Source organism: Typopeltis vanoorti, chromosome 20, assembly GCF_054136105.1.
Source record: "Typopeltis vanoorti isolate ZY-2024b chromosome 20, IOZ_Tvanoo_1.0, whole genome shotgun sequence".
NCBI classification, from domain to species: domain Eukaryota; kingdom Metazoa; phylum Arthropoda; class Arachnida; order Uropygi; family Thelyphonidae; genus Typopeltis; species Typopeltis vanoorti.
Window position 1 is genome coordinate 62,595,958 of NC_143568.1, and position 26,970 is coordinate 62,622,927.

Here is a 26,970-nt window from a genome sequence, read left to right on the forward strand (position 1 = left end):
GTACAAACTGTATTCCTGAAAACACAAGACTTATAATACACTGGCTCTAGTATAACTTACAATGCATTTCTGACTGGATCAATTCATATTAACTAAAGAAGTGGAAGTTCATGTGTGTATCATTGTGAAATACGAAATTGTTATAAAGAATAGATCTTATGAGGAAAGGACATGCATAATTCTTGAGGATCATGATATATGTCAGAGATATTCGTAATTCTTTCTATCACTGCTGACAAGAGATGATCGCGTAACCAGGTGTGAGATCTATGAGGATAACCGAATTGACGGACGAGACTACAGAGCTCCTTTTGTAGCAATATATATACCTTCTGTTGCTGCAGCTTCACTTCATACGTAAAACAGTTAAGTGGATTCAAAGAACCAGAAGCCTTACAGGCCACATATCATTCGTTAACACGGAAGGTTCTTTCACTTTTTATGTGAATTCCACAGAAAACGGATGTCTTCTTTACGGAGAAAACATAATCTCTTCTCTCTCTCTCTCTGGATATGCTAAAGAATTGTTGGTTGCCACAGCTGCTATAGGCACCCAGTACAGTAACTGATATTTTCACAAGGAGATCCTCACACTCTCAGCTGGAAATGCAACGTTAATATCTGCTACCAGAACATTGGAACAGACAAACTATTCACTATTTCCCAAACTCCGAGGGTTTCCTACTCGTATCCAGCTAGATATCTTCGTGCAGGAGTAGGTCAAGGAACGTGTTTGCATTCCGTCATTACCAAGAACACTTAAAGAACCGAAATACGGTATGTTAGAAATTATAACATCTACGAATACGGATATGGCCATTGCAGGCGTTTGAATACAATACGGATATTTGCAGTGTTAACAGAGGTGCGATAAATGAATCCTTATCCTTGTAACTTGAATTGAATCCTTGAATCGCTAACTGGATCCTTGCAACATATAAAATAAAACTCGGCATTTATCCTTGTTAATTGGTGTTTCAGCAGGGACAAATGCCAAGATATGGCATTCATAATCGTTCGGGTATTTTAAACACTCTATATGAACTCGTAAATTTAATTGTTCAATGCTCTGCAGCATTGAACAATTAAATTGAGAACCTCTTTTAATTCGACCAATATCAATCGACAAGTTAGTCTTGAATCCGATAAATATTAATTAGTCTGTTGTTAAAAATATTTAAATCAAAGACTTCCAATTTGCTCGCTAGAACAGAGTGGAAGATGTTCATGATTTTCTTTTTTAATTAACTGGTTCTGATGTTCAGAATATACTCATATATCAATATTTAGACAACACACTAATGTATTGTATGCATTGTCATATACGAATGTATTAATTATATTACCAGATCCTTATCTTGAGCAGTTGATGGTTGACATCTGCGACCTATGAAAGTATGCAGAGCTCTGGCAGCTTCTTGTACAGGCTGCATGCGTTCGCATCCTGGGTTGTGGTAACAGAACTTATGAATCATAGCTGATATACCTAGTAGACCTTGTCGGCCAACTGATTTATCCTTAAGCAATTCCTGAAAAATATAAATTATAATAAAATTATTTCTAATGATTTTCGTTTCGTATTCTCGTGTATGCTGTTAATATTAAAGAAAAATGCAAAATATATTAAACTTAGGCGAAATTAATATATAATATCTATTTGATAACTGATAACTTCTGTGGCTTGATGGATATCAGTCCCGTGGACTCTGATCCCTTCATCGCTATGAATAATTCCTGGTTTAATGGAAGAGATTTTTGAGCACTTGGCTCGCCCTAATTAGGGCTGTGTTGAGAGATTTCAATCTGTGATCAGGGCCGCCTTTGGGCGTTTATGCTTCCATCTGTCTTTCTCATCGTAATCTGATGACTCACGAATGAGTAGGTTGGGATGGAGTGATGCTTGAGCAAAGTACTTGGTTGCTATCTGGAGGAAAAATGTAGGTTTATCTTGCAGGTTTCCATCTTGATGGAGAATAGTGTTCCTTACAAACCATAGGGCATCAAAGATCATTCGGAGGCATTTAGTTTGGATTAATTGTAATCGTTTGATGTTGCTAGCAGAGGTGTGGCTCCACGCTGACGAACCATATGTCAGAATAGGTCTGATGATTGCTTTGTATATTCTTAATTTGTTTTCTGGACTGACTTTGCTTCTACGGTTGAGCAGAGGGTAGAGCTGAGCTATTGCAGAGTTTGCTTTGTTGCAAACATGAGAGATGTGGGAGTTGAAGCTGAGATGATTATCTAGTTTGATTCCCAGGTATTTTACTTCTTTTTGCCATGGGATAACAGTATTGAACATTGTGATTGCTCCATGATGGTCTGCTTTCTTCCTTGTAAATAGAATAGCCGTGCTTTTATCTGCATTAACATCAATTCTCCATAACCGAAACCATTTTTCAAGATTATTTGCTGCATTTTGTAATCTTTGTGTGGCTAGGTATGGCTGAGCGATCTGGTCAGTATCGCCATGTCATCCGCATAAAATGCCATGGTGGTTGATGTTGTGCTTGGGTCATCTGAGATAAAAATGTTAAACAGCAACGGCGATAATAGAGAGCCTTGCGGGACACCTGCTGTGCTATTTCTTGTAGTTGATCTGAGCCCACGAAGTTTCACTTGAAATTTTCGGTCTTTTAGGTAAGAGTCTATGATTTGGATGAGGTTTAGTGAGTATTTTGCAGTAATTAGTTTGTGGATGAGGCCTTTGTGCCACACTTTATCGAAGGCCTTCGCCACATCTAGGAAGATTGCACCTGTATGCTGTCTCCAGTTAAATCCAATAGTTATGTATTCTATAAGTCTGTGGACCTGTTGGGTTGTGCAGTGGCCTCTGCGAAATCCGAATTGTTCTTTTGGGATTAGGTCGATCTTGTCCGTTTCATTTTGTAGGCGGTTCAGAATTATCTTTTCTGCGATTTTTCCCAGATTTGATAGGAGGCTGATAGGTCTGTAGTTCTGGGGGAATTGAGGCGCCTTTCCGGGTTTGTGGATGAGGATTGCATATTACATCTGCCTGTTTCCAGCGAGTGGGGAAATAGTTGAGTCTTAGCATCGCGTTGATGATCGCCACTAGATGCATAACTGCTTTATGGGGGAGTGGTTTTATAATTTTGTTTGAGATCTGATCAGGACCTGGTGCTTTTCTGTTATTGAGGTTCTTGATGATTTGGTTATTTCATTTGGCGTGGTATAATTTGAGTTGTCACGGGTGGTGGAACGATGAAGTGTATAGCGTACTTGCTTGTGGATTTTTTCAATAAAGCGTAAGTCCGCATGAGTGTAGTTAGGTTGAAATTGCAGCTCCAGAGAGTCTGCAGAAGCTTCTGCTTTTTAATAATCTCGGTAGACTATACCTTTTTCTCCGTGTATTGGTTTTATGTTGGGGTGATCGCTGCGGAAGGCCTTAGTCATTTTCCATAGTGAGTTATCTTCGGTTTTTAAGGAGCTTAGTTTCCTCTCCCATTGCTGATTCTTATGGTCTTTAATTGCATATCGGACTAGGTTTGTTGCTCTGTTAAGCTCATGTTTATCCTGAGGTGATAGTGTTGTATGGTACCGACATCTAATTCTGTTTTTACTGCGGATAAGCTTTAGAATCTCTTCTGGGAGCAGGTTAATTTGGGCTGGAACGGCAACGGTGGAGGCTGCTGCAAGTTTGGATTGTGCTTTTGGATGTGCTTTTGTGCAGTTTGGATTGTGCTTTCTAGTTTATTGATCGCTATGTCTACTTCTTTGTGTGAGGATATAGTTGGGACAGGGCCTGTGATGTTGCTGAGAGTATCTATTTGTTAACCACCAGAACAAATAGATATTATATATCTATTTGTTCTGGTGGTGTTCTGTTCTTTTTTAAACTTAATCAGTTTAAAAAAGCAAATTTTGATACAGCATTTAAATCAATACATTTAATAGAAAATCTACGTTCAATATCAAATCTGAAATGGTTGAAATACTTACCACAACAGCAGACAAGGCCTCCTTGGATGGTTCGGACACGAAAGCCATCATTGTGAACCAAATTTTTGATCGAAGCTGACTCACAGACTGAGATTTCATGAGTTTTACAATAAGTCGCATACTTCCTTCTGAACCTGATGCAGCAGCAGCGTCAGCACATGTCACTATAATGCAAGTGATCACAAATTCGATTTCTTTGTAAGTGTACTTAAAATATATAATACATAAAACTAAAGAGTTAAACTTTCATTAAAAATAACTGACATAATATAATCAATAAATAACGTAAACTTACATAATCATATAACAAGCAGAGTCTGCCAGACGAAAGATGTTTCAGGATCTTTCCCACCAGGGGACGTGAGAACAATAAAAACAAAAGAACTTGAAGATTTTTTTTTTATTATTTTAAATTGTTCGTATTAATAAAATATACCTGAACTTTACAGCATATCTTTACAGCATATCAAGTGACTTCACTGCTTAATTTGCTGAAATATTCATTTATTTTATTTTATTTTTTTGGTTATCTTAATTTAAATCGAAGATTATTCCGAACCAAGAAAATTTGCCTGACGACTGCACTTAGGGAAGTTTTACTCTACCTACAGTTAAATGAATAATTTCCGATAATCATTTATACATGTTTATATCCGATATCCGATACGAACATCCAGTATATATATTTTTATGCATGAACAACGTTTTGCCCACCTACATCTACTCCGAAAATTTCCTGCCGTGTATTAATCTGTTTTTGATTAATTAACAATGTACATAGGGGATTCTTTGTATTTAAAATAGAACACTTTTTGATTTTTGTTTAGCGCAAAGTAAATAGCATTAACCGCCCTGTCATAGCATTAATTTGGTTTATGTAAAATTAAGTTAATTTTCCCAAGACAGCTATTGGAATTAATTATTAAAAGAAAAACGAAGAGTTACTTATTCTTCCATTGAGAATCTCTTTTTAAAACTTATCAGCTGATTTAAGTCAGTTAAATGTTTATTCAACTAAAATGCTTTTTTGAGATGTACATGAGATATTTTTTATTATTTTCTTAGTAGCATATCTTAACCTTTTAGCTATGTTTTTTAATCGATCTGTAAAACTAATATTTTCTTTACATGATCCACCTTTATTTGTGTAACTTAAAAAAGAATAATTAAACTATATACGCACAGCATTTGTAGAGGTGGAGGGCAAGCACTATAAATCTGTAGACTGGAAAATCAGTGTTCATCACCATTCACCATCAAGTTCCCTCGTGACAGAAAGACTCAGGGGAGGGCATCGTTTTCAGGATAGCAACGTTATTTTTTAGAATGCATAAACTGAAACATTTGTTTATATACATCGTATTATCATGTTGTTGTCCAATTCTGACCATCTGTAGTAGAGAGAGAGAGAGAGAGAGAGAGAGAGAAAACCAGACTAAATTCACCCACAGTACCATTTATCCTCAAGTACTCTTTAAATCTCATGTTCTTCTTCTGCTACATTTATGCATCAGTTTCTTTAACTGGAAGTAGATGGTTATCATCTAACCATTTTAACCAATAGCAGTACTCTGAGTTTTCAAAGGCCCTACTGTATATATTGCCCTTCGTGGCTCGCAGTGGTGACTTTTATTCTTATGCAAGCAACATTTAAAATTTCAATGATAAGCTTCGATCCTTTGATCACCTATTTCAATAACTTACCTTAAGGCATTTAGATGAGAAGGGTTTCTAATTTAAATCAAGACAGTGCATCCAAACTCATGAAATGATTAATTGCGAAATAACTGCACTGAATATTTTTCTACTTGATTTTATATTTAAAATTTTTTAAACTTACTAGTTAGAAATTCATGTCATTAAACATCCGGACTTCATTTTATTTTCAAATAAAAGTTATTTATAACTTTTTATATAAGTTTGATATGAACTTACACAGCTTTTGAAGAACTACAATATTGTCCTCCTTTCAGGTTTGTGTAAATACGTTCTACTGACTGTGCTGGAAGACCTTTGAGAGCGTAGACCAATCTGTGAAAGTATTTGGCAGTGTCATTGTGAATGTTTTCTTGGACCTTAGGACACAGTTGATGGAGCAAGTCTGTTACATAGGATTCATCTTTTTGTGCAGTAGCTTGAGGAGAATGGGCATAAAGAAGGCTTGTCCTCCTGGAAATCTTATCTGAAATTATAATATAATATGATTTTTAATTTGTCATTGCACTTTTTCCTTTACCATCAATGACGAAAAATGTAATGCAACTTACAAGAAGGCGGTCGTTTCCTTTTTTCTTCTAGAAACTTGATTAAAATTTCTCCTTCAGCAACAACTCGTGTACTTCCTCTATGGAGTGGAGCAAATGAGCCTCTATCTACACATTTTATCTTCATGGGAATACCATGTTCAATAGTCTGGTGACAGTAATACTCCGCATCTAAAACATTTGGAGTCTGGAAAGGCTGAAATGGTAATAAGTATATTAAATAGCTGCAGAGTGGTGATTACAAATTTTAATGCTGTATTGAAGAGTTTGTTTATTTGTGAGAATAAGTTAGAAAGTATACACCTTGCAATTTAATTTTTAATAATAATAATAATAATAATAATAATAATAAAAAAAAAAAAAAATCAGCTAACGCCTTTTTATTCCCGTATACGGGAGTAGGCGAGGCCATTTAGCCCTATCTAACTTTTGGAGACTGAGTGAGCAGTTCAATCTCCACTGGTACCCAATCAGAGACAGATGGCCCAAAGCTATCACTAATTAAGCGGTACGCAGTGAAGAGAGACGGCTCAAATGTGCCGCCATCTCGTGGTCCCTAACCGTAACACAATATATTTAATGTCTGAAGTAATGTGGGTTCTACGGTCGATTTTCTTGAGTTTACAGGACGAAAAACCCGAGTTTCCGGGAGGAAAAACCTGCTTTCCCGTGCCAGAGATCGACTAACTTGGGAACCGGTCGAAAAAAGGCTTAGAAAAATTTCCTCTAGTCGCCGACTAGACTCGAAACAAAGTCTTCCTTCGTGCGGCCAAGTGCGTGGTGTGCAAACGCCACATCCACTGAGCTACACAGGCTCCTTAATAATAATAATAATTTTTAATAATTTTTTATTGATTTCTCAAATATTTACATATATACAATGATTATCTTGAGTAACATTCAGTATATTATTTTACGATGTTCAGCACTAAGTGCTGCATATAATGAGATTTCAATAATCATGACGATAACATAGTTTTTTTGCTATTTTTTAAAATAACATCACAGTAATAATTTACAATTATATAGTTCAGAGTTACACAAGTTATATAATATTACATGTTGTAGTTTACTATTTTTTTTTTCAAACTTCGAGAAAGTGCGATTTATACAACAGTTTTTACACATATGCAATTAAAATATTATATTTTCTAATTCTCACAAACATACAATGTAAACTTATTATTTAAATAATTTTTTAATAATAAGAATAATTTATTACATTATTTTTCATGTTATTACATAGTAATATTATATTAATTATATTATCACATAATAATCAGTATCTTCTTTATTGTTATTTACTTTACTGACTGTTTTGTTACATAATCTGCATTCTATTATTATAAGGATTACGTGTAGATGAGTGAGGCGTATTAATCCCACCTACTTCGAAGCTTTGGTTAGCTTTTATGAAGAGAGTGGGATTAGCCTTCATTATTTTTGTTGTTGTTGTTGTTGTTACTGTTTATGGATGGGATGTAGGCATTGGATGCTGGTGATAATAATAATAATAATAATAATAATAATAATAATAATAATAATAATAATAATAATAATAATAATAATAATAATTATTATTATTATTATTATTATTATTATTATTATTATTATTATTATTATTATTATCGCAGAGGATGCAAGCGACGCTTGCATCCTCTGCGATAGGCCGCCCAGAGGTAGACTTGAGTTCAAGTCAAGTAGCCGAATGGAGCTTTTTCTAACTAAGCCCATCTTCGACTGGTTCCCGAGTTAGTCGATCTCTGGCACAGGAAAGCGGGTGTTTTCTCCCGGAAACTCGAGTTTTTCGTAAACTCAAGAAATTCGACCGTAGAATCCACATTATTTCAGACAGTAAATATTCTGTTAGGGTTAGGTACCAAGAGATTGCAGCACTTGTTTGCCCGTTTCTTCATCGACTGCCGCCTATAATTAGTGATAGATATGGGCCAGCTAGCTCTGATTGGCTAACGGTGGAGATTGAACTACCCACTCAGTCTCCAAAAACTAGATGGGTTTAAAGACTGCGCCTGCTCCCTCCAAGAGAATAAAAGGCGTTAGCTGATTTGATTTTTTTAATAAGCATATTGAAATCATCGCAATGATTCATTCCTCAGCCACCCGACTTGTACGTATATCAACGTGCATAATTTTCATAACAATATAGAACATATATAGAACATAAACAGCGATGATGATAATCAGCCAGAAACCTCGAAAAATAATATTTTTTGACAGAAGTTGGTGGTTTTTCGAGGAAAGAGAAAACAGAGTACGCAACTATCTCTTCTGCCACGGAGAAGACCAAGAAAGTCATTTTATGATCCTGTTCCCAAAGTAATTCTAATTCTAATTGTGTTCCGACCTTCCTAGAAAGTAATTACTAGTTCCTGAGAATGAACTAAACGATTTAAAGCAAGAGCAATGAATGAATTATTAGACAACATCTTCTGATTTATTTTAGATTCCTCTAGTTGTCCAAGAAGTACACCTGAGTAAAATGGATGTAATGACTAAGTAATCTGAATCTACTAGTAGAACTTTAACATTTGCAATGCTGCAAGGATGGAATTTGGTGGATATAAAGGTATGATATCTATATTTAGAAAAATAAGTGAGAAAAGGTAAGTGTTTTACTGCAAATTCTCTTTGCGTTCCTAGAAATATTGCCCGATGGAAAATATGACACAAATCTGAATAATGGAGGCTATTTATTGAGTTCTCTAAATTTAATATGAAGTCAGTTTCGTTGCATAATGAGAACAAAAAAAGTTTTCAGTACCTTCAGTTTAGTGGCGTATTCCGTTCGTATACTTTGACAGAATGTTATCACTGAATGCGAGGTAAACGAGGAAAGCATATTGACTTAAAGATCATTGCAGTTTTTCTTAGATTGCAGAGTAGTTTTGTTTTTCTTTTGTTTGTTTGTTTTGGATTTTCAGCCTAAGCAGCAAAGTGTATTATATCTGTAAATTGCAGGTATTCTTCTGGCTGCTTTGCCTGTTTTGTGAATGAAAAGCAGAGTGGGTTTTCCAAGTATTACTTTTCCTTATTCTTTGGTTAGGGTAGCCTTTGCTTGCTGAGATAACAAAAGAACAACACTGCTTTGTAAATAAGTGAACATGAGAATTTTGAGTTTTCCACGTTACACATAAGTTAAATCTAATGAAGAATTTTGGAAGATTATGTACAAAATAGTGAGAGCATTACTTAAAGGGAAAGATTCAAAAAATAAGTCAGACAAAACTAGAATAGGGTATTTATTTGGTCCTTACGTCAGAGAGAGAGAGAGAGAGAGAGAGAGAGAGAGATGAGAACAGTTTCGATTGCAAATTAAATTCCATTTCATTACCTGACTGGAAATCTGTCATCACTAAAAATGCATTTCTGCATATTTATTTGGACATTTTGCATATTTTGCATATTTATATCAATATTTCGACAACACACTAATGTATTGTATGCATTGTCATATAGGAGACAGCATAAATCTGAAATCAGATTTATGCTGTCTCTCCTATTATTTATTTGTTTTGCCAAGTTCTGCGTCCAGTGGTAATCCTAGCTATAAATAAAATAAGTTCGAATGAAAAAAAAGAAAATTCCTATAACTTACCGATTCTGGAGAACTATATAAAGCAGATATGACGGCTGAGCTTAATCCATGACGGTAAGAACATGAATGCAATTCTTTCCTTTTCTGATAATCTTTCCTTTCGCTCATCCTGCTCCTGCTCCTGGCAGGTACTGAATATTCGGTATCACAAGTGCCCATGACATCAGTCTTCAAAAACAAAATAACAAATTAATAAATCAATGAAATACTGCAAAATAAAAATATTTGTTTATTGTAATTAATATAGAATTAATATAGAATTTGAAATATAAAGAAACAGTAGCACATTTAACCGGCATTCACATGCATGTAATCCACTCTTCAAACACACTAAACAGGTATTCCTCTGCTTTTTTCGTTTACTTTTTGGAATATCTTCAATCTTTACTATTTCTTGTTATTTTTGAATCAAAGTTGGTCAAAATTCACAAATACTTTGTCATATATTTGTCAAACGCTACTCAATGCTACTAGCATCACTCAGTGACATTAAAAGAAATTTTCTTTTATTTATTTTTTTATTCATTTTCATTGTTATTGGCTTCGTGTTGTTTACTTTTAAAGTGCTATTTTTTAGAACAGTATAATAACAAGTTTAAACGAATATTGATCTATTTGAATATGAAGAAACCAATCAGTCAAAATAAGAAAATATGTATTCAAAAAAAAAAAAAAAAAAAACTTAAAGCAAATAAACACATGATTTGGCTCTAAACTTAGTAATTGTTCTAAGAAGAAGAAGAGCTGAAAATTGAATAACTGCATATCAATCTGATAATCTTGATAGTTATTACTTTGCCGGTAGGTAAGTCCTCAGCCCTTATTTTTTGAAAATCGGCAGGGTGTCAATCTTCACCTTTCAATGTAGAACAGCTGAAGAGAAAAATTACTTACGGTTTCCACCATACGGTTTTCCTAATCGTAATGGTATTATATGTACATAACTATATGTGTTGGTCAAAATGGTGACAACAGTTGGACCATCAACTACAGACGAGATAAACTGGTGAAAAAACCAAGTAATGCCACTAGCAGCCACCATGGAGATCAGCAGCAGACATCGCATAGGAAATGTGCAAGACCCATGCGGTCCAACATATGACTCACAAAACTCTACACATCCACTTCACCAACATCCGTGGCCTAAACGCAACCTGAATAGTGTCCACTACCACCTACAGTCTACCAAATCCCACCTACTCTTCCTGGAAGAACCTCAAATCTCACCTCCCCCCAGCAAACTTATCTCAACCTTCCAAACTACTCACTCTTTAACAACTTTCGTCCTAAGAGTCGTGTCTGCGCATACATCCGCTCTGACATGCCTTGCCAGAGAGCACCCAATCTAGAATCACCCACCTATGACCTTTGGTTGAAAATATTCCTTCCCCACTCAGTCCAATTCATCTGCTGTTTCTATCGCTCCCCCAACATAACCAACCACCCTGAGCTCTTTAATTTTCTCTCCCTAAAAATCGACTTTCTCCAATCCCACTTTCCCAACAGCGAAATCATCCTCCTAGGAGATTTTAACGTCCACAACACTAGCTGGCTTTCCTCCTCCAGTTGTACAGATCTTGCAGCTAGAGATGCTGAAACATTTGCCATCACTAACGACCTTACATAACTTGTCCAGATTCCAATCAGAATACCAGATAACCCAAACCACTCCCCAAACACCCGAAATCTCTTCCTCACCCATGACCCCTCCAAATACACAGTGAAAGTAGTGAGCCCCCTGGGCAATTCTGACCACAATCTAGTGCTCGTCTCCTTCCCCATGCAACAATGTTTACACAGTTGCATGGGGAGTTTACACACTCCATACAAGAGTAGTTTGGCACTATGACAGTGCCAAGTGGGACAGCCTCCGCAACTTCTATGCGCATTCCCATGGTTGGAGTATTGCTTCCGGTCTTCCAACCCAAACATATGCACCAAGCTTATTACCAAAGTAATCCTCACCGGCATGAATACATACATTCCACACAGCACTCTGAACTGCCATTCTCTAACGAATCCCTGGCTCTCCAAAAGATGTGCCAAGGCTGTAGAGATGAAACACCAGACATACCATAACTAGTTGAAATCAAGAACCTCGTCTTCCTTCAAAGCTTACACCGAAGCCCTTAATAGATGCAAAAAAAAAAAAAAAAAAAAAATCAACACTTCCAAAACAGAGTTCGAAAGAGCAAAAAGCAGGAAACTAGCAGCCTGTCCAAACGGCAGCCGAGCCTTTTGGTTTCTCGCCCAAACAATCGGCCGTAACTTCTGTCCAACAGTGTTCCCACCCCTATCATACCCAGATAGCTCTACTGCATCATCACCCACAGAAAAAGCCAATATTCTGGCTTCATACTTTGCTTCAAATGCATGCATAATTGACGATGGTAAATGTCCCCAAACCATTCCAGACACCCAACATACAATGATGCCCCCTATATCCTTTTTCCAGGATGAGATCAGAAAAATACTGACTAAGTTTAACACACGTGAACCACAGTAGTAGGTTTTTTATTGCGTAAATATTTCGTCCTAGGAATCTTAGGACATCATCAGTACAGTAAGGCAATACTGGGAATGACAAAAGAAAGGACGCGTACGTACAAAGGAATCCAAATTGCGTGCAGTGGCGCGTTGAGTTGAACTTAAATTAAATTAAATTGAATTAAATTACTTAAATTAAATTAAAATTAATTAAATCAGTTAAGTTATTATTTTACACAATTTTGAATGACAATTTCCCATAGTTTAAGGATGGCAAGAACATCATTTCGGTTTAATTTGGTCTGTGGAGTAAAGTTCTGAAGCCCTTCTCCACAGACCAAATCTGAACCAAAATGATGTTCTTGCCATCCCTAAACTATGGGAAGTTGTCATACAAAATTGTGTAAAATAATAACTTAACTGATTTAATTAATTTTAATTTAATTTAAGTTACGTTCAGGTCGCAACGCGCCACTGCACACAATTTGGATTCCTTTGTATAGGCGCCCTTTCTTTTGTTATTCCTAGTATTGCCTTACCGTACTGATGATGTCCTAAGATACCTAGGACGAAATATTTACGCAATAAAAAACCTACTACTGTAGTTCACGTGTGTTAAACTTAGTCATGAATTCTCCACAGGTTTCTCTATAATAATCAACCAGAAAAATACTGTCCAAATTAGACACAAAAAAAGTCTCCTGGCCCTGATGGCATTCCCCCAATTTTTCTGAAAGTTTGTGCTCCGGAACTGACCCCTATCCTATGTCACCTATATATACTCTCTTACTCCACCGGAATCTATTCCCCTATATCCTTTGGCTAGTTATACAGAATACAGAATATAGGCCAATTTCCACAAACTGGAAATTGGCCTATATTCAGCCCATTCCCAAGAATAGTGACAAGTCACTGCCATCAAATTACTGCCCTACTCTCTTACCTCAGTCCTGTCAAAAGTAATAGAAAAAATCATCAATTCTCAACTCCTACACTATATTGAAGACACTCACCAAATAAATCACCCCTAGCATGAATTCCGCCACTGCCGATCAACAGGAGATCTACTCACATACGTCACCCATCTCTGGCAAATGCTATGGAGAGGTTTGGAGAATCTCAAGTGGTTGCACTAGATATCTCCAAAGCCTTTGACAGGGTCTGACACAAAGGCCTACTGGGCAAACTACCATCATTCGGTCTGACCCAGAATTGGGTTGGAGGTCAATGACAATTGACCTCCAACCCAATACACAGTTTTGCAGACGATAGCACACTACACTCCTCGCTTGCATTTGATAAACCTTACCCTACACAACTCAACCTACAGAACATCAACCAACACCACCCTCAACTCCGATCTCCAAGCCATCCTACAATAGGGTTCGGATAACCTCATAAATTTCAACTCAAGTTTGAGATCTTTCTTCTTGGAATCACCCTCACATCAAACCTCTCCTGGCATAAACATATCACAACCATTGCATCCTCAGCCTCAAAAAAACTAGGATTTCTCTTTCGCTCAAGACGTTACTTCACCCCTGAACAGCTATTAACATTATACAAATCACAAATCCGCCCAGCTATTGAATACTGCTCCCACATATGGAGTGGGGCCCCTAAAACCTTTCTTAAAATGCTCAACTGAATACAGAGGAGGGACTTGTTAATGAGCCATCCTTACCAACTCTCTGCCCCACTTTCACAAAGACGTATGGTCTCTGCAGTATGTATATTCTACAAATATTTCCATGAGAAATGTTCATCTGAAATAGCATCAATAATTCCTCCACTCAGTGCTAAGCTCATTGGAACACGTGCAGCTGCTGCACAACATCCCTTCACAGTACACCTAGAAACAAACAGAACAAGTCTCTTTTTCTCTTCCTTCAACCCTTCAACTGCTGCACTGTGGAACAGTCTCCTACCTGCTGTGTTTCCCAACGAATACAATTTAAAGTCATTCAAATCAAATGTAAACAAATTCCTCCTTTCCCAACCCAGTACCCATACACGGTACTGATGTACTAGAGGTTGACCAACCAACCTCCTGTGCATGGGCCCAACATAAAAAAAAACAAAAAAAAACTATCATTTTTTCTGAGTCACCAGTTAAAAACCTGAGTTTATTCCGATGTATTTCAGAGACCACCGACTTATATGGCCTATTTTAATTCCGACTAGAAGAACTTCTACTAAGTCATTATTTCAGTCACCTCTGGAATTCATCGTTTTTTTTCCCCGAAAGCACTTCGATTTAAGCGAATCAACCAATCAAAATCTACAGTAAAGCATACATACATACCATGCTGAGAACATTAGTACACAATAAATTTTAATTAGGATTAGGAATGCTGCCTTTTGTTTAATTCCCATTGATCTGGTTTCATTAGAATTACTGAAGAGGGAAGGCTAAGACTGTGAGACCAGTATGCTATGCCTATTACTTAAGCACATTCTTCTTCTTCCGATTTGCCTGTTTTGACAGGATGAAACCAAATATTTCCAGAAATAAAGCCGAGTGGAAAATATCAATTTCCCTCCCTTGTACGACGAAGACGCTTCTGTTGTCCTCACCTTGTACTTAAATGAAATCCTGTTGTTTACCGCCTTCCAAAGGATTAAGGCTAAAAGAGTGCCGCTTACTGTCTTTGAGGAATGAAAAGTCATTAGAGGATTTCTTTTACTTATTTTTAATTACAGAAACTTAGCTTTCATACATCTTTTTTTTTTTTCTGTAATAAAAAGACACAAGCCAAAATAAAATCTCTTAAAAAACTTATATATAAAACCTACAGTATCATTTTAGCATACTAAATTTGGATGCGTGTGACGTAATCTTTACAGATAGTAAAATAATATGGTTTTGTGTCGTAATGGTCAAGTGTCGTGAATCTCGGATAATTTTCGATCTTTGGTTATCATATCTGCTATACAATACTCAGAAAATAATCAAAAATTTGTAAAGGCATTAATAAGAATATAAATTTAAAACGCATTTAAATATTTTAGTCATTATTTGAAAACAAATGCCTGAGAGTATATTAATGTTCGACATTGTCAGCAGTCGTAAATTATAAACAGCAGGAATTGTAGTTTTAATATGAAAAACTGGAGCATAATCATCACTGCTTTATTTACCTCCCTGTACTTGACGGAACCTTGAGGAGCATCGTAGGGCACGGATATCTGAAATGCAGAAAGTATGGCTCGTTTGACATTAACAGCTTCATCGGGATCCTGTGGATGAGGACAGATACTGGTGATTTGTCCATCATCAATTCCGAAGGGAAGAACATACTGTTCTAACTGGTGGGACAATGGATGATCGTAGGCCTTTCTTTCATGGAGGAAAACTACATCACGTATCTGCGAAATGACAAACATTTTGCAGATAATTATTTATGCAATAAGCATACATTGCTTTGTTTAATTACACTGAACAAGATTTATATACGACTATCTAAAAATTTATAAGTGATCTATGGATGAATACCATAAATAAACAATCAATATATGAATTATAAAATCGTTCGTATATACATAACTTATAGTTTAAATCAGTTATTTAAATGAGAACAGCATGGACAACTATAGTATAGTATCGTACATCCAAATTGCAAATCCATTTCACCAACAAGAACAACCCAGATTTCAATCCCCAGGCAGTTCATTTGCAGTTTGTGTCCTTTCTAATCCGTTTATGTTTTCTTGTAGGCCAAACCTGTGCTATGAGGATTTTCGAAACAAAATTCCATGGAAATGAGTGATTAGCCTTTATTGCTGTCGTTATTATGTCTATTTAGTGTGTGTGTGTGTGTGTGTGTGTGTGTGTGTGTGTGTGTGTGTGTGTGTGTGTGTGTGTGTGTGTGTGTGTGTGTGTGTGTGTGCACTTTCGTCTGTTTGTCCGTCTCGAGAGATACAAGCTCCAGTTTCTGGTAGGAAAAGTTTGCATTGTATAAGACCAGTTGAATAATCGTCAGTTGAAAAGTCTATAAAGGTTCACCTTCACCATTATTACTATCACTGAATCAACTGGAAGAGATATTGATATATCACAACAGTCAAACAACACGTGCATTGCATGAATCCACAGAAAAATTAAAAAGCTTTATTCCAAACCCTTCCATAATTTGTTAAAGTAGCTAATTTGATTAACTAGTTTATTTTTGAAACCCTAGACCATTTTGGAAGTTGGTTTGTTGTATCTTCTCCCTGTTATTTTGACTCAACTCTTCATTTTTAATATGGTTCTGATACGGAGGCCATCTCCAATCTCCGCAGTTTACATCGGAGTTCTCGAATTTACCATCACCTATCTGGGAGTTGTACACCTAAAACTTTCCTACAAATGATTGATGCTAATTCGAAAAGGGGCAAATCCGATACATTAATGATCTCTTCTCTCAGATTCACTCCAATGACTTTCTCAAAGGTGTTCTATTTCTGCTTTATGTTTCATGGAAAACGTTCTGATGAACTGGCTACAGTGACTCATCCTTTTGTTACTTTTCCCCAAGACTATAGAAAACGAGTTGCTGCTGATCGATGCACTTATTCTCTAGTTCAGACCTATTGAACCAACTTGTCTTCCTTCTCCTTCACGTCATTTATCCTGCGCAGTTAGTCTAGTGGCTTTGCGCTTCGCAACCAGATGCCTGGGGAAGGAGCGTCCTAGGTTGTATTCCCGTCCACGACGTGAGGAGCTGAAGGATCTTCCTCAGCCATAGCCAAGTTAGCCGATCTTGGGCGTGGACAGCAGGGTTTTTTCCACCAGTTTTTCTGCGGTTTTTCATCCCGCAACCAGGCAAACCGGTCCGAAGACACACACGGATTACAGTCAGGAATACTGACCCGGCCATAGGTCTGATTCGTCAGCCTATGTCGGTTCCGGAGCCCGGATAAAATTTGGGGGGACAAGATGGTACCGTAAAAAGGGGGAGCGCTGTATCATCACACGGAATTTATTTATTTTCTTTACTTCATCTGCATCTTTTTTTTCTTTCTTCACCCTGTCTTCTCCGAAGACAACTCTCAGCTGTTCAAGAAAAGCATCAATAGATTTCTTCTTTCTCCCTTTTTTTCACACTCGACTCTGATGTGCTATAGGTTTTGTAGCCTTTCGTGCGGAATTCTATATATAAAATTCAGAATCCAGACATGTTGAAGAGCTTACCTGTTACGGCTAAACTTCGATTTCAAGAGTCCCATTTCCCCCCATTTTTCTTTCTTTTCTGATGACAATTCCATACATGAGAGGTTTTTTTAACACATAGTACATTAGTCTAGTAGTAGCGGGCAGGAAAAGAAGGAATAAAAACTGTTCCGTGAGATTGGATTTGAACTCTAAAGAAGTATAAATAACGATTGAAATTGTACGTGTTCTTTTTAAGATTTGGAGGAGGGTGTGTGTGGGGGGGGGAGGGCGGGGCGATTACTAATACTGATTCTAATGAAGAATAATCATGGAAATATCTCTAGAAAACGCCTATGCAAAAAAAAAAAAAAAAAGCGTAGTGAATTGGTGAGAGACCAGTCGCGCTGGATGAAAAATTCATCTTTATTTGTAAAGGTCCTGATAAAGGCTCTTCGCATTCTATTCGGGATTCTAAAGTGGGACTTTCCGCCCAAAGGGCATCGTCGATGCTGACTGAGCTACGAGCATTCAATGGACGGATCTGTGATTTTCATAGAATTCAGAGGCAACGTAAAGTTGAGAAAATCTAATTATTTGGATGCTGAGGTAGCAATACTTGTAATCTTGGATTATGCCAACAAAGACAGTAGAACAGTACTATTTCAACAAGAAAATATTATTTGGGTGTTGTCAAAAGTAAGACTAGATAAAAACAGATTTTGGTTAAAATCGTTCGCAGATCATAATTTGTAAAAGAGATTTGATGATAGGTCAAATGAGAAGGAAGAACACAACATACTGTCAACAGTAAAAATTGAATTGAATTCACTGTCAACTGGTAGTGGTGGTAGTTAGAGTCTAGGCGATAGACTGGAGCTCTGCAGTGCTCCAGCATGAGATGAAAAATTTCGCATTCCTTGCGAAATCCGTCTGCCACAAGTAATGCGCATAGAAACAAAATCGTAACCCAGATATGGGAGTTCAGAGAGAGACCACAAGATGCCAAACCAAATTAAATGCTTACAGATATCTAGAACTTGAGTTTCTCTTAACCATTTTATGACACTTGTCAAAATTGGATGTAATTAAGTGGAAGATCCTCTGTTGATTGAATGTGCTGGAATCTCTACTGTCCATTTTCAGTTTCTAGGTTTAAACTGATTGCTTATGGAACTTGTCAAAATTTCAGAAGAACTGAAGTGTAAAATAGAAGTCAATTCGGTCAAAAAAAAAAGTTAATCCTTCAGAATACTAGGAGAAATGGCACAAGGACAAAAATATCTGGTCCAATACAAAAGAAGAAAGTTGCAATATCTACAAACTTGGACAAAATGAATTTCATGTGATGGTGCAGCCGAACTGCTGTAATGTAACTTTATGATACAGATAGAAAATGGTTTAACCTGTAAGGGCAAGAAGAAGTAGAAGAATCGTATTGTTTATAGAAAATTCTGTAAGTCATCTTGATGATTATTTTTAAATTATCCACGTTTTTATTTGGGCTGATAAAAATAATTGTTTAGAGTGTTTTGCGGCAACTATTACAGGTTTCTTCCTGGCGGGTTCTGAACAAAACTAGTTAATATTGTCGATAGGTAAGAAGAATCTTAAAGCACTATTACCAAGCAAATATAAGGACATTTGGAGATATTTATCCTAGGTGTTAGGTTATAAACACATTACGATCACCATGCAGGGGCTACTATTGTTATTTTAAGTAAGATTACATGAATATAATCAGATTTTAAAGTAAAACTGTTATATAATTCATTGAAAATCTTAGAATTTGAAATACGGTACAATATAACTAAGCTTAATTATTCTAGCACGAGACTTTGGTCCTAATTTAGAATTAATTAAATTATAGTTATCATAAATGTATCGTAATTTTTTTTTTATTAAAGTTTGCTTTTATTTATTTACGTATACTTACTTCAAGAGTCATTTCACAGTCACCCACAAGTCTAAGTATGGCATGGCCATTCATGTGGATTGGCGTCTTATGAATATCATAATTAACAACTAAAATATTGAACATGTCAAAAGAGTATTCGTATGCCATTCCTTTATTAAATGTAAATTTTCCGGCGCCTGAAAGAGAAACGATGCAGTATTATTCAAATATTACGCGGAACCAAGTTAAAAAGAAAAATTATAATGATGCATAAAAAAATAAGAAAATAACGAAAAAAAAAAAAACAAGAATACTTACCAACATTACAGGTTTCTGAGCATTTCTCTGCATGATCACTTGATGAATAAAGCGGGTGCACTGGGCCTGAATAAAAACGTCAAATATTACTACAACGAAAAATAATAAATATTAAATGAATTCCTTGCCCTTTTCACTAATTCCCTTTTGCATTTAATTTGATTTTTTTTTATGTGACACCTCCAAGGAGTTCCATGATTCATCTCAGGAGGGCACTCCTCACCGCCTACACATTACGTAATTCACCATATACACACTACGCTATCTACTGCCCATTAACTGAATTTATATCTGTTGAATGCAGGTGTTCTCTGACCGATTTTCCTGTATGCGGGATGGGAAAAAAAAATGCCAGCTTCGCGCAGGAAAACTCTGTTTCGTATGAGATCGGCTAGCTCACATTCATATACACGATTCCTCTCGCATTAAGAGAATCGAAGAAAGAATCGATTATAGAAAAACATTTTTCTTGCGCAAAAATTCCTGCCTGTTTGCATTATGTTTAAATTGGCTATTCTCTTTGTCTTTTGTTTTCATTGTGTGTGCTTACTCTACCTGCCTAGCATCATAATTACTTCTACGAGTATAATGTTGGGCCTTTTTGTAGTTGATACCAGAGTTAGTTGAACTTTAGTGCAAGCGAGTGGATTTCTTTTTTCTTATAACAAAAAAAAGTTTATATGAAATAACAACCATTATACTTTTATTTGTGCAATTTTTTCTTTTATGAATTCATTCGAATACATTTCGTCTTCAAAATAATCATCACCTCGACAAGTCATACAGTTTGGCCACCTCCGATTCATCATGTATTAAACTATTCTTCTGTAATTGCCTTTAAAATCTCTGTTGTGTTCATTGAATAATCTCATACCATCAAATGTTCATCGTTTCAAGCTGCCTTTCAGCTTGAAAGGATATCCCCCCCACACACACACTCATTTCTTACAGTACAATCAAGGAAACATTCTAACTATACTCAGGGTACCTTTTGCAGATGAATGAAATGGCAAAGAAATGTAGCTTGTACTTATACGTAAGCAAATAGCCGTCAGATTCGCTAAATGAAGATAACATACATTGATAAAACAAACAGTTCCAGGTGAACTTTGAACAGCAATGAAACTTTAACACGATCGTCAAGTGAGAGTAACTTTCAAATATTCGCAATTAATTGTAAACTACTTCATTAGCTATTTTATACCCTTTCGTTATTTTTTTTAATTTTTATTTATTTATTTTTTTTTATCTGGCCAATATTTTGAGAGATATATGACATGCATGAACACGTGCCCCGCCTGCTCACTCATTATAATAAGTTAGACTAAGAATTACCATGAAACAAACCCCAATTAAAATGAGAGAACAGATCATAGTGGACTTCGAACTACCGTCTGTTAATCAGAGAAGAGAGATTTCAACCAACAACCGTGTTTCGTTTCTGACAAATTAGTATTTAAACGTTCGTTCGTACGATGCTGTTAAAAATTAACTACATATGCATAATTCAATAGTGAGCACGTGACTCGCGATTTGAGTAGATAACCCAGTGTGTAAACCAATGAGAATATTTCATTATTATCACAAGAGAGTTAGCCCTCGAATTTCATATTGTATCCATAACGATCTCTTCGGCTGCGTTAATTTATTCACGATAAATGTTGAGAATGTTATTATCATCTCTAGTTACCAAAGGAAGCACAGAGTACTTGATATTACAACAAAGCCAAGATATACAATAAACTATAACATTAGTCTGAAAGCAATAGTAGAAATAAGGCTCCCATTTCTTTTGAGAAGACTATCCAATCATCTTTTTGACGAAGTCCTATGACTTATTTTCTCCTTCCAATACAAGTATTCTTTGAAGCTAGTTGTAGAACCCACAACAGATTTAGTGTCGTGTGTGGGTTAATTGACTGCGAAAGAAATAGATTATTTTAATAAAAACGAAACGAAAATGGACATCTTGTGTGTATCGTATATCCCAATTTTATTAAGTCCCATCCAACCAAAGCGAAGTTATTGCAATATATTATTTCGACATCTTTCGTCCGTTAGTCAAAAGCGGCCCATTGGAAACAAAAACTGAGATGGCTGGAAAATATTTTGTAAAAGTTCAAATTTCAATAAAATTCATCCAACCAGAGTTCCAAAATAATTTGCTCACGGACTAAGAGGCACCACAAATCCAAGGAGTGCTTACGCAATTGCGAGATTCTTCTACGAATGGCTAACAAAGATTACAGTGTTTTAAAATATTGCATTTATTACAGCAAGTATCACAATTTCATCCTATGTGTGTGTGTGGGGGGGGGGGGGTCCAGTCATATTTAAAACCACGAACTAAGAGAAACAGTTTAAAACATTATAAAGAACATGTGCTATGCTCCCTCTATACCCAGAGAAAAATATTATAAGTAATGTACTATCAGTAATACTTTGCTATCCTAGCTTTTTTTTTTTTTTTTTGTATGAGCGCTAGGAACAGCAGTTTTGTCATGAACGGTATTTAATATCTCGCTATTAAAGCCTGTTATGAACTAAATAATATGAATCAAAAACTAATGGTTCATACCTGAAACAGCAGCTCCCAGCAGACACGCCAAGGTCAGCAGTCCCAGCTCCATGTTGAAGTTAGAAGGGAGTGATGTAAAGATCTTTCGTCTGATTCTGTCTTTTATAGCCAGCACAGTCAAGTCTGCACTTCTACAGTATTATCCATAACGCAGCAATATTAGTTTGCTGAATAAGCAACAATCAAAGATTCTGCCAAAATATCAGATACAAAGGCCACCTAACTTAAGATATATATGAGTTCTTACTTAATCGCTAATTTAGCGGTTTTTATACCTGAAATCAAATCCGTGGATTTTATTGAACAATAAGTAAGTAGTCGATAGGATAATGCACTTTTAAACTCTTGAAATTAAAGGGTCTGTTTATACTTGATAAATCTCATGTAGAATTAATGATACAACACCCACTAAATAAGCAGAGGAATTTTCTTGCTAAACATAGATTATTCCTATGCATTTTCTTCAATGTAATCTTTACTAGCAGTTAGCTACATTTTTTTTCTTATTCACCCGAAGGTCTGGACTTTCTATTACGAGCAGGAGATCCAAATGTTTATTTAATTCCTATAAAGATTTAGTTTTATTTAAAAACACATAAACTCATTTTATGTACATACAAGACACATAAGTCATGAATGTCAATTTTTCTCTTTTTTATATTAAAAAAATGTTCCATAGCTTGAAAGTTTAATATAGGTGACACCATGTATAATAATTTAATATGGTTTACCAATTTATTTTATTTCTCGTTGAAATATAAAAAATATGACTAATGTGACTTTCATTTTATTCATAAATTTTCATTGAAAATTCCGAATATCTTAAAATATTTTCTGAAATTCTAAAAAAAAAATCGATAACTGTCAACCTGGTCTGATGAGTGGTTAGCTTATCTACTATCCAACGAATAGGCTATGGGTTCGAATCCACCCAAGGCACCAGTGTTCGATGTATTAACATCGAAGGTTAATTCAATAGAAACTAATAAGTAGCAAACATTAATTGAAAATCACTAAACTATATAAACACTGTTTATGTTGTGTTTTTAGTAAAAATACTTTTATTATTATTGCATAACACCTTCATAACGTTTGGGGTTAAAGAGTCCAAGAACTCATCGTTTGCACCACTTAGTCCTCACTCTAGTACTACGCCACTATCCATCACCTACACACAACTGAAATGTCCACTTTGACGAGATCTAAACAGTTCAAATGATAACTTTAAATACTTTGAAGGGATAATATAAAATCAGACATCTCATATGAAATTAAGTTGTTAATTTTTAAATATAAATTCAGGATCATTTGATTTATTAATTATTATTATATTTACAATGCATATAGAAGTGTATTCTGAATAGTGGCAAACTTTCTATTATTTGAGCAAACTGCATATTGTATATGTGCGGATATTATTGTCCTTAACAGAAACTCCTGTATACTTAAGTAAGTACGTGATATTATTTTAAGCGATATTTGGATTTTCTCAGAGTCGACCAAAACCATTAGACGTAAACATTATCTGTAAATCGCTTCCTGTTTCTAGCAAGTTTGATTAGGAAAAAACGGAATTTTCTAGAAAAATCCTTCATTAATATTTCCGATTTCCTTGCTCAGATTCGCAAATCGATTGAAAATATACCCGAAAAGCTAGTTTTCTAGGAAAATAATAATTTGTGTCTCCAAGGTAAGTATACATTTAGGATAATGACGGACTTAGGAGCCGACTGTTTAGGAAAGTTTTATGGGAAGAATAAATGAATAAATGTTTTAACAACAGCAGTATATTAGCTTAACTAAGAAAATAACTCAATTTCATTGATTCGTAATATTCCTCTCATTTGATTTAGCTAAATCAGTAATATAATTGGAAATTAGAGTATGTTAGAGTAGGAAATTAGAGTAATACTGCTGAAAAAGAGATCTTAAGCTGCTAAATCGAAATGAGAGAAAATGGGGTTAAAATGAGTTCAGAAAGTCATTTCGGCGATAATATGACATCCTTTGTCTTATCATGATATTGAGATGAGAGAGATAAGATTCTTGCTTCAGTTTCTTGCGTACATTTGTCATCATTATCAACTCTTCCGTCAGGGAAAATCGCAATATATTATTTTGAATTATTATTCATTTTATGAATAATCTCTCCCAAGTTCTCCTTTTGTTAAACTAATTAAGCTGCCTCAATTCCAGTTCCTCTATAACTTTGTTTCCCTATCATAGCATACCGTCATCCACTCACATATGTCTTCTTTGTTATCAACATAATATTCTGGATTTTCCTTTACTGTTGTTCCCAAATAACCAAATATTTTCACTTACCTTATTAGCCAATTATTAATTTTGATTTCATTTTTAACATTTTATAGCAACTCAACACACGAAAGGTTGCAAACAGTATGGTACACCAGTCCCATGTATTCTCTTCAATTATTATTTTATTGATATTAAATTCCATGTTGTATTTGCATTTGGGGTAGGCTGATTGAGACGGTTGTTTCTTTCTTCCTTTTGCAGATATGTTTCCATAATTCCAACTTATTTACTGTATATCTAAATACACCAAATACGTTAAAAATAGTCCAAACATCATGAAATTTTCACTAAATGAAACTAAAATTTAAGCGATAAATCTATATACTATATGAGCTATACATGCAGTGATTTCAGATATACAGTGAGCAATATATAGTGATATATGCAGTTTGTTTCAATTAAATGGTTGCTTAAAATGTATCAAATAAGAATTCAAATGCCTGTTTTTTCATAATAAAAGAATTTCTAAATGTATTGTAGACATTAAATCCGTAGTATTTCTCATCTTTTCTTTTTAAACTCATATAATAATTTCGTTCAAAAGGACAGATTTTAATTAGATATGCTCTTTAGGATTCATTCAAACATTTTTGTTTTTGTTTAAATCTGACTGTTTTCAAGCAAAAAAATTAGACAATAAATTTGAAAACAGTACAAAGAACTCCACCCTGGGAGGAAAAATTTTAATAAAATTGGGAATTTATGATCTCTGTTAAAATGTAACTCGTTATTCAAGAAAAATTCCAAATTGATTGCAAAATTGTCCCTAAAAAGTACCCCTCAAAAAAAAAAAAAAAAAAAAAAAAAAGAAAGAAAAGAAAAATATATGAAGTATCTGGGTAGGCGAAATGGATGAAGTAATGAGAAATTTGCTGTTTGCGAATCTTAATTTTTTTTCTCTGTGATATTACATCCTAAACATAACTTATTTCATTGCTTTTAGTTTGAATTGGTTTGGATCTGTTTGTCTGTAATAATACAGTGTAATAATTAGATTTATACATGTAGAGTGCAACGAAAGACAGTTCAATTTCTTGTGGTGCGAATGTACTAAAACTAGATAAAATAAAATAATTTAAAAAACCCTAAAGCATTGTAATTTTAGAAAAATGTGGTGATCCATTTTGGAAAGCTTTGCCATCTTTACTACTCAGTAAGCCTATTGTGAAATATATTTTTATCATTGTCATGGATCATTTCTGTACTTATTATCGTTGCTGTTTATTTAATATACACCTACAACACCTTCGTTTTAATTAATTTGACTGACATTAAGCTCATACAGAAGCATTTATTTATTTATTATTTTAATGCTTCCTTTCTGGTTCCAGTGGATCGTCGATACATTTTCATGTATAATACGTTGTTTTATTTAAGAACCTGAAGTTCCAAATTAATAAGGTAAGCTAATTACATAAATGTAGTCAATGTTTTATGATAAAGAACTCGTATGATAATATTTGAAGACAACACACACTTATTACTAGAGTAAGTTGGTTAATCTTATGGTTTTCACCCTCTTTATCAAACTAATGTGTTCACGTTTTTAATAACAGAATATATGAAAGTTCACTTATCGGGTAAATGAGAGAAAAAATATATTTTATACTATCGCAAAAACATCAAAAGCATTTCTGTTCCCTTCAAGTAAGAGTTGTACTCGAACGGTGTTTTCCTAAAAAGGCGATTGCAAATCAGAGTAAGCAAATAAGAAAATCCGTTTCTGCAATTAAGCATAATCTTCACTCTCTTAGGACACTGTGCTCTGATGTTAACAACTGAGATTTCAAGATACACGAAACGCAGGGCGTTGCACCGATATAATTGCTATCGTTGTTAGCAAGTCAACCCGAACTTTTGAACTTGAACTGAGAAATATGTCAGCGCAGCAACTATAGCAGAATGGTTCACACACACACACACACACACACACACACACACACACACACACACACACACACACACACACACACACACACACACACACACACACACACACACACACACACACACACACACACACACACACACACACACACACACACACACACACACACACACACACACACACACTATAGAACCAATATGGATTCCAGATATGAAATCATGCATGAAAAGTGTTAATAAAACGTAGAAATTTTGTCTTAAAATAATTATCTGTGAATATGAAATGTGAATGAACCAATTTTACAATTAAATTTAGTGAAGCATTGTCTATCGCTTGCTAAACTACAGCAGTGGCGATCAAAGGCTTTTTCTTTTTTTTTCTTTCATTCCTTGTATTAGCAAAATATTTTTTTAAAAAAGTTAAAAGTGTGATTAGCGAACTGCAGCCTGGTTTTAATGAGGATTTGCGGACTGCATTCTTTTTACCCAGGTGGCGCGACATAAATAAAA

At 35.2% G+C, this 26,970-nt stretch overlaps 1 protein-coding gene across 1 annotated transcript in view; it reads right to left on the reverse strand.

Moving 5' to 3' along the window:
• LOC150095491 (uncharacterized) overlaps window positions 1–22,312 on the reverse strand; it is a 61,942-nt gene extending 39,630 nt beyond the window's left edge. Inside the window, exons 1-9 of the mRNA XM_090410693.1 lie at window positions 22,255–22,312; window positions 19,677–19,742; window positions 19,398–19,555; window positions 15,469–15,696; window positions 9,841–10,008; window positions 6,228–6,420; window positions 5,898–6,142; window positions 3,961–4,167; window positions 1,347–1,529 (exon numbers count right to left, since the gene is read on the reverse strand). Of these exons, the coding sequence (XP_090266819.1) occupies window positions 1,347–1,529; window positions 3,961–4,167; window positions 5,898–6,142; window positions 6,228–6,420; window positions 9,841–10,008; window positions 15,469–15,696; window positions 19,398–19,555; window positions 19,677–19,742; window positions 22,255–22,306 (1,500 nt within the window). The 5' untranslated portion in view covers window positions 22,307–22,312. The remainder of the gene's footprint in view (window positions 1–1,346; window positions 1,530–3,960; window positions 4,168–5,897; window positions 6,143–6,227; window positions 6,421–9,840; window positions 10,009–15,468; window positions 15,697–19,397; window positions 19,556–19,676; window positions 19,743–22,254) is intronic.
• Between the last annotated feature and the right edge of the window lie 4,658 nt (window positions 22,313–26,970).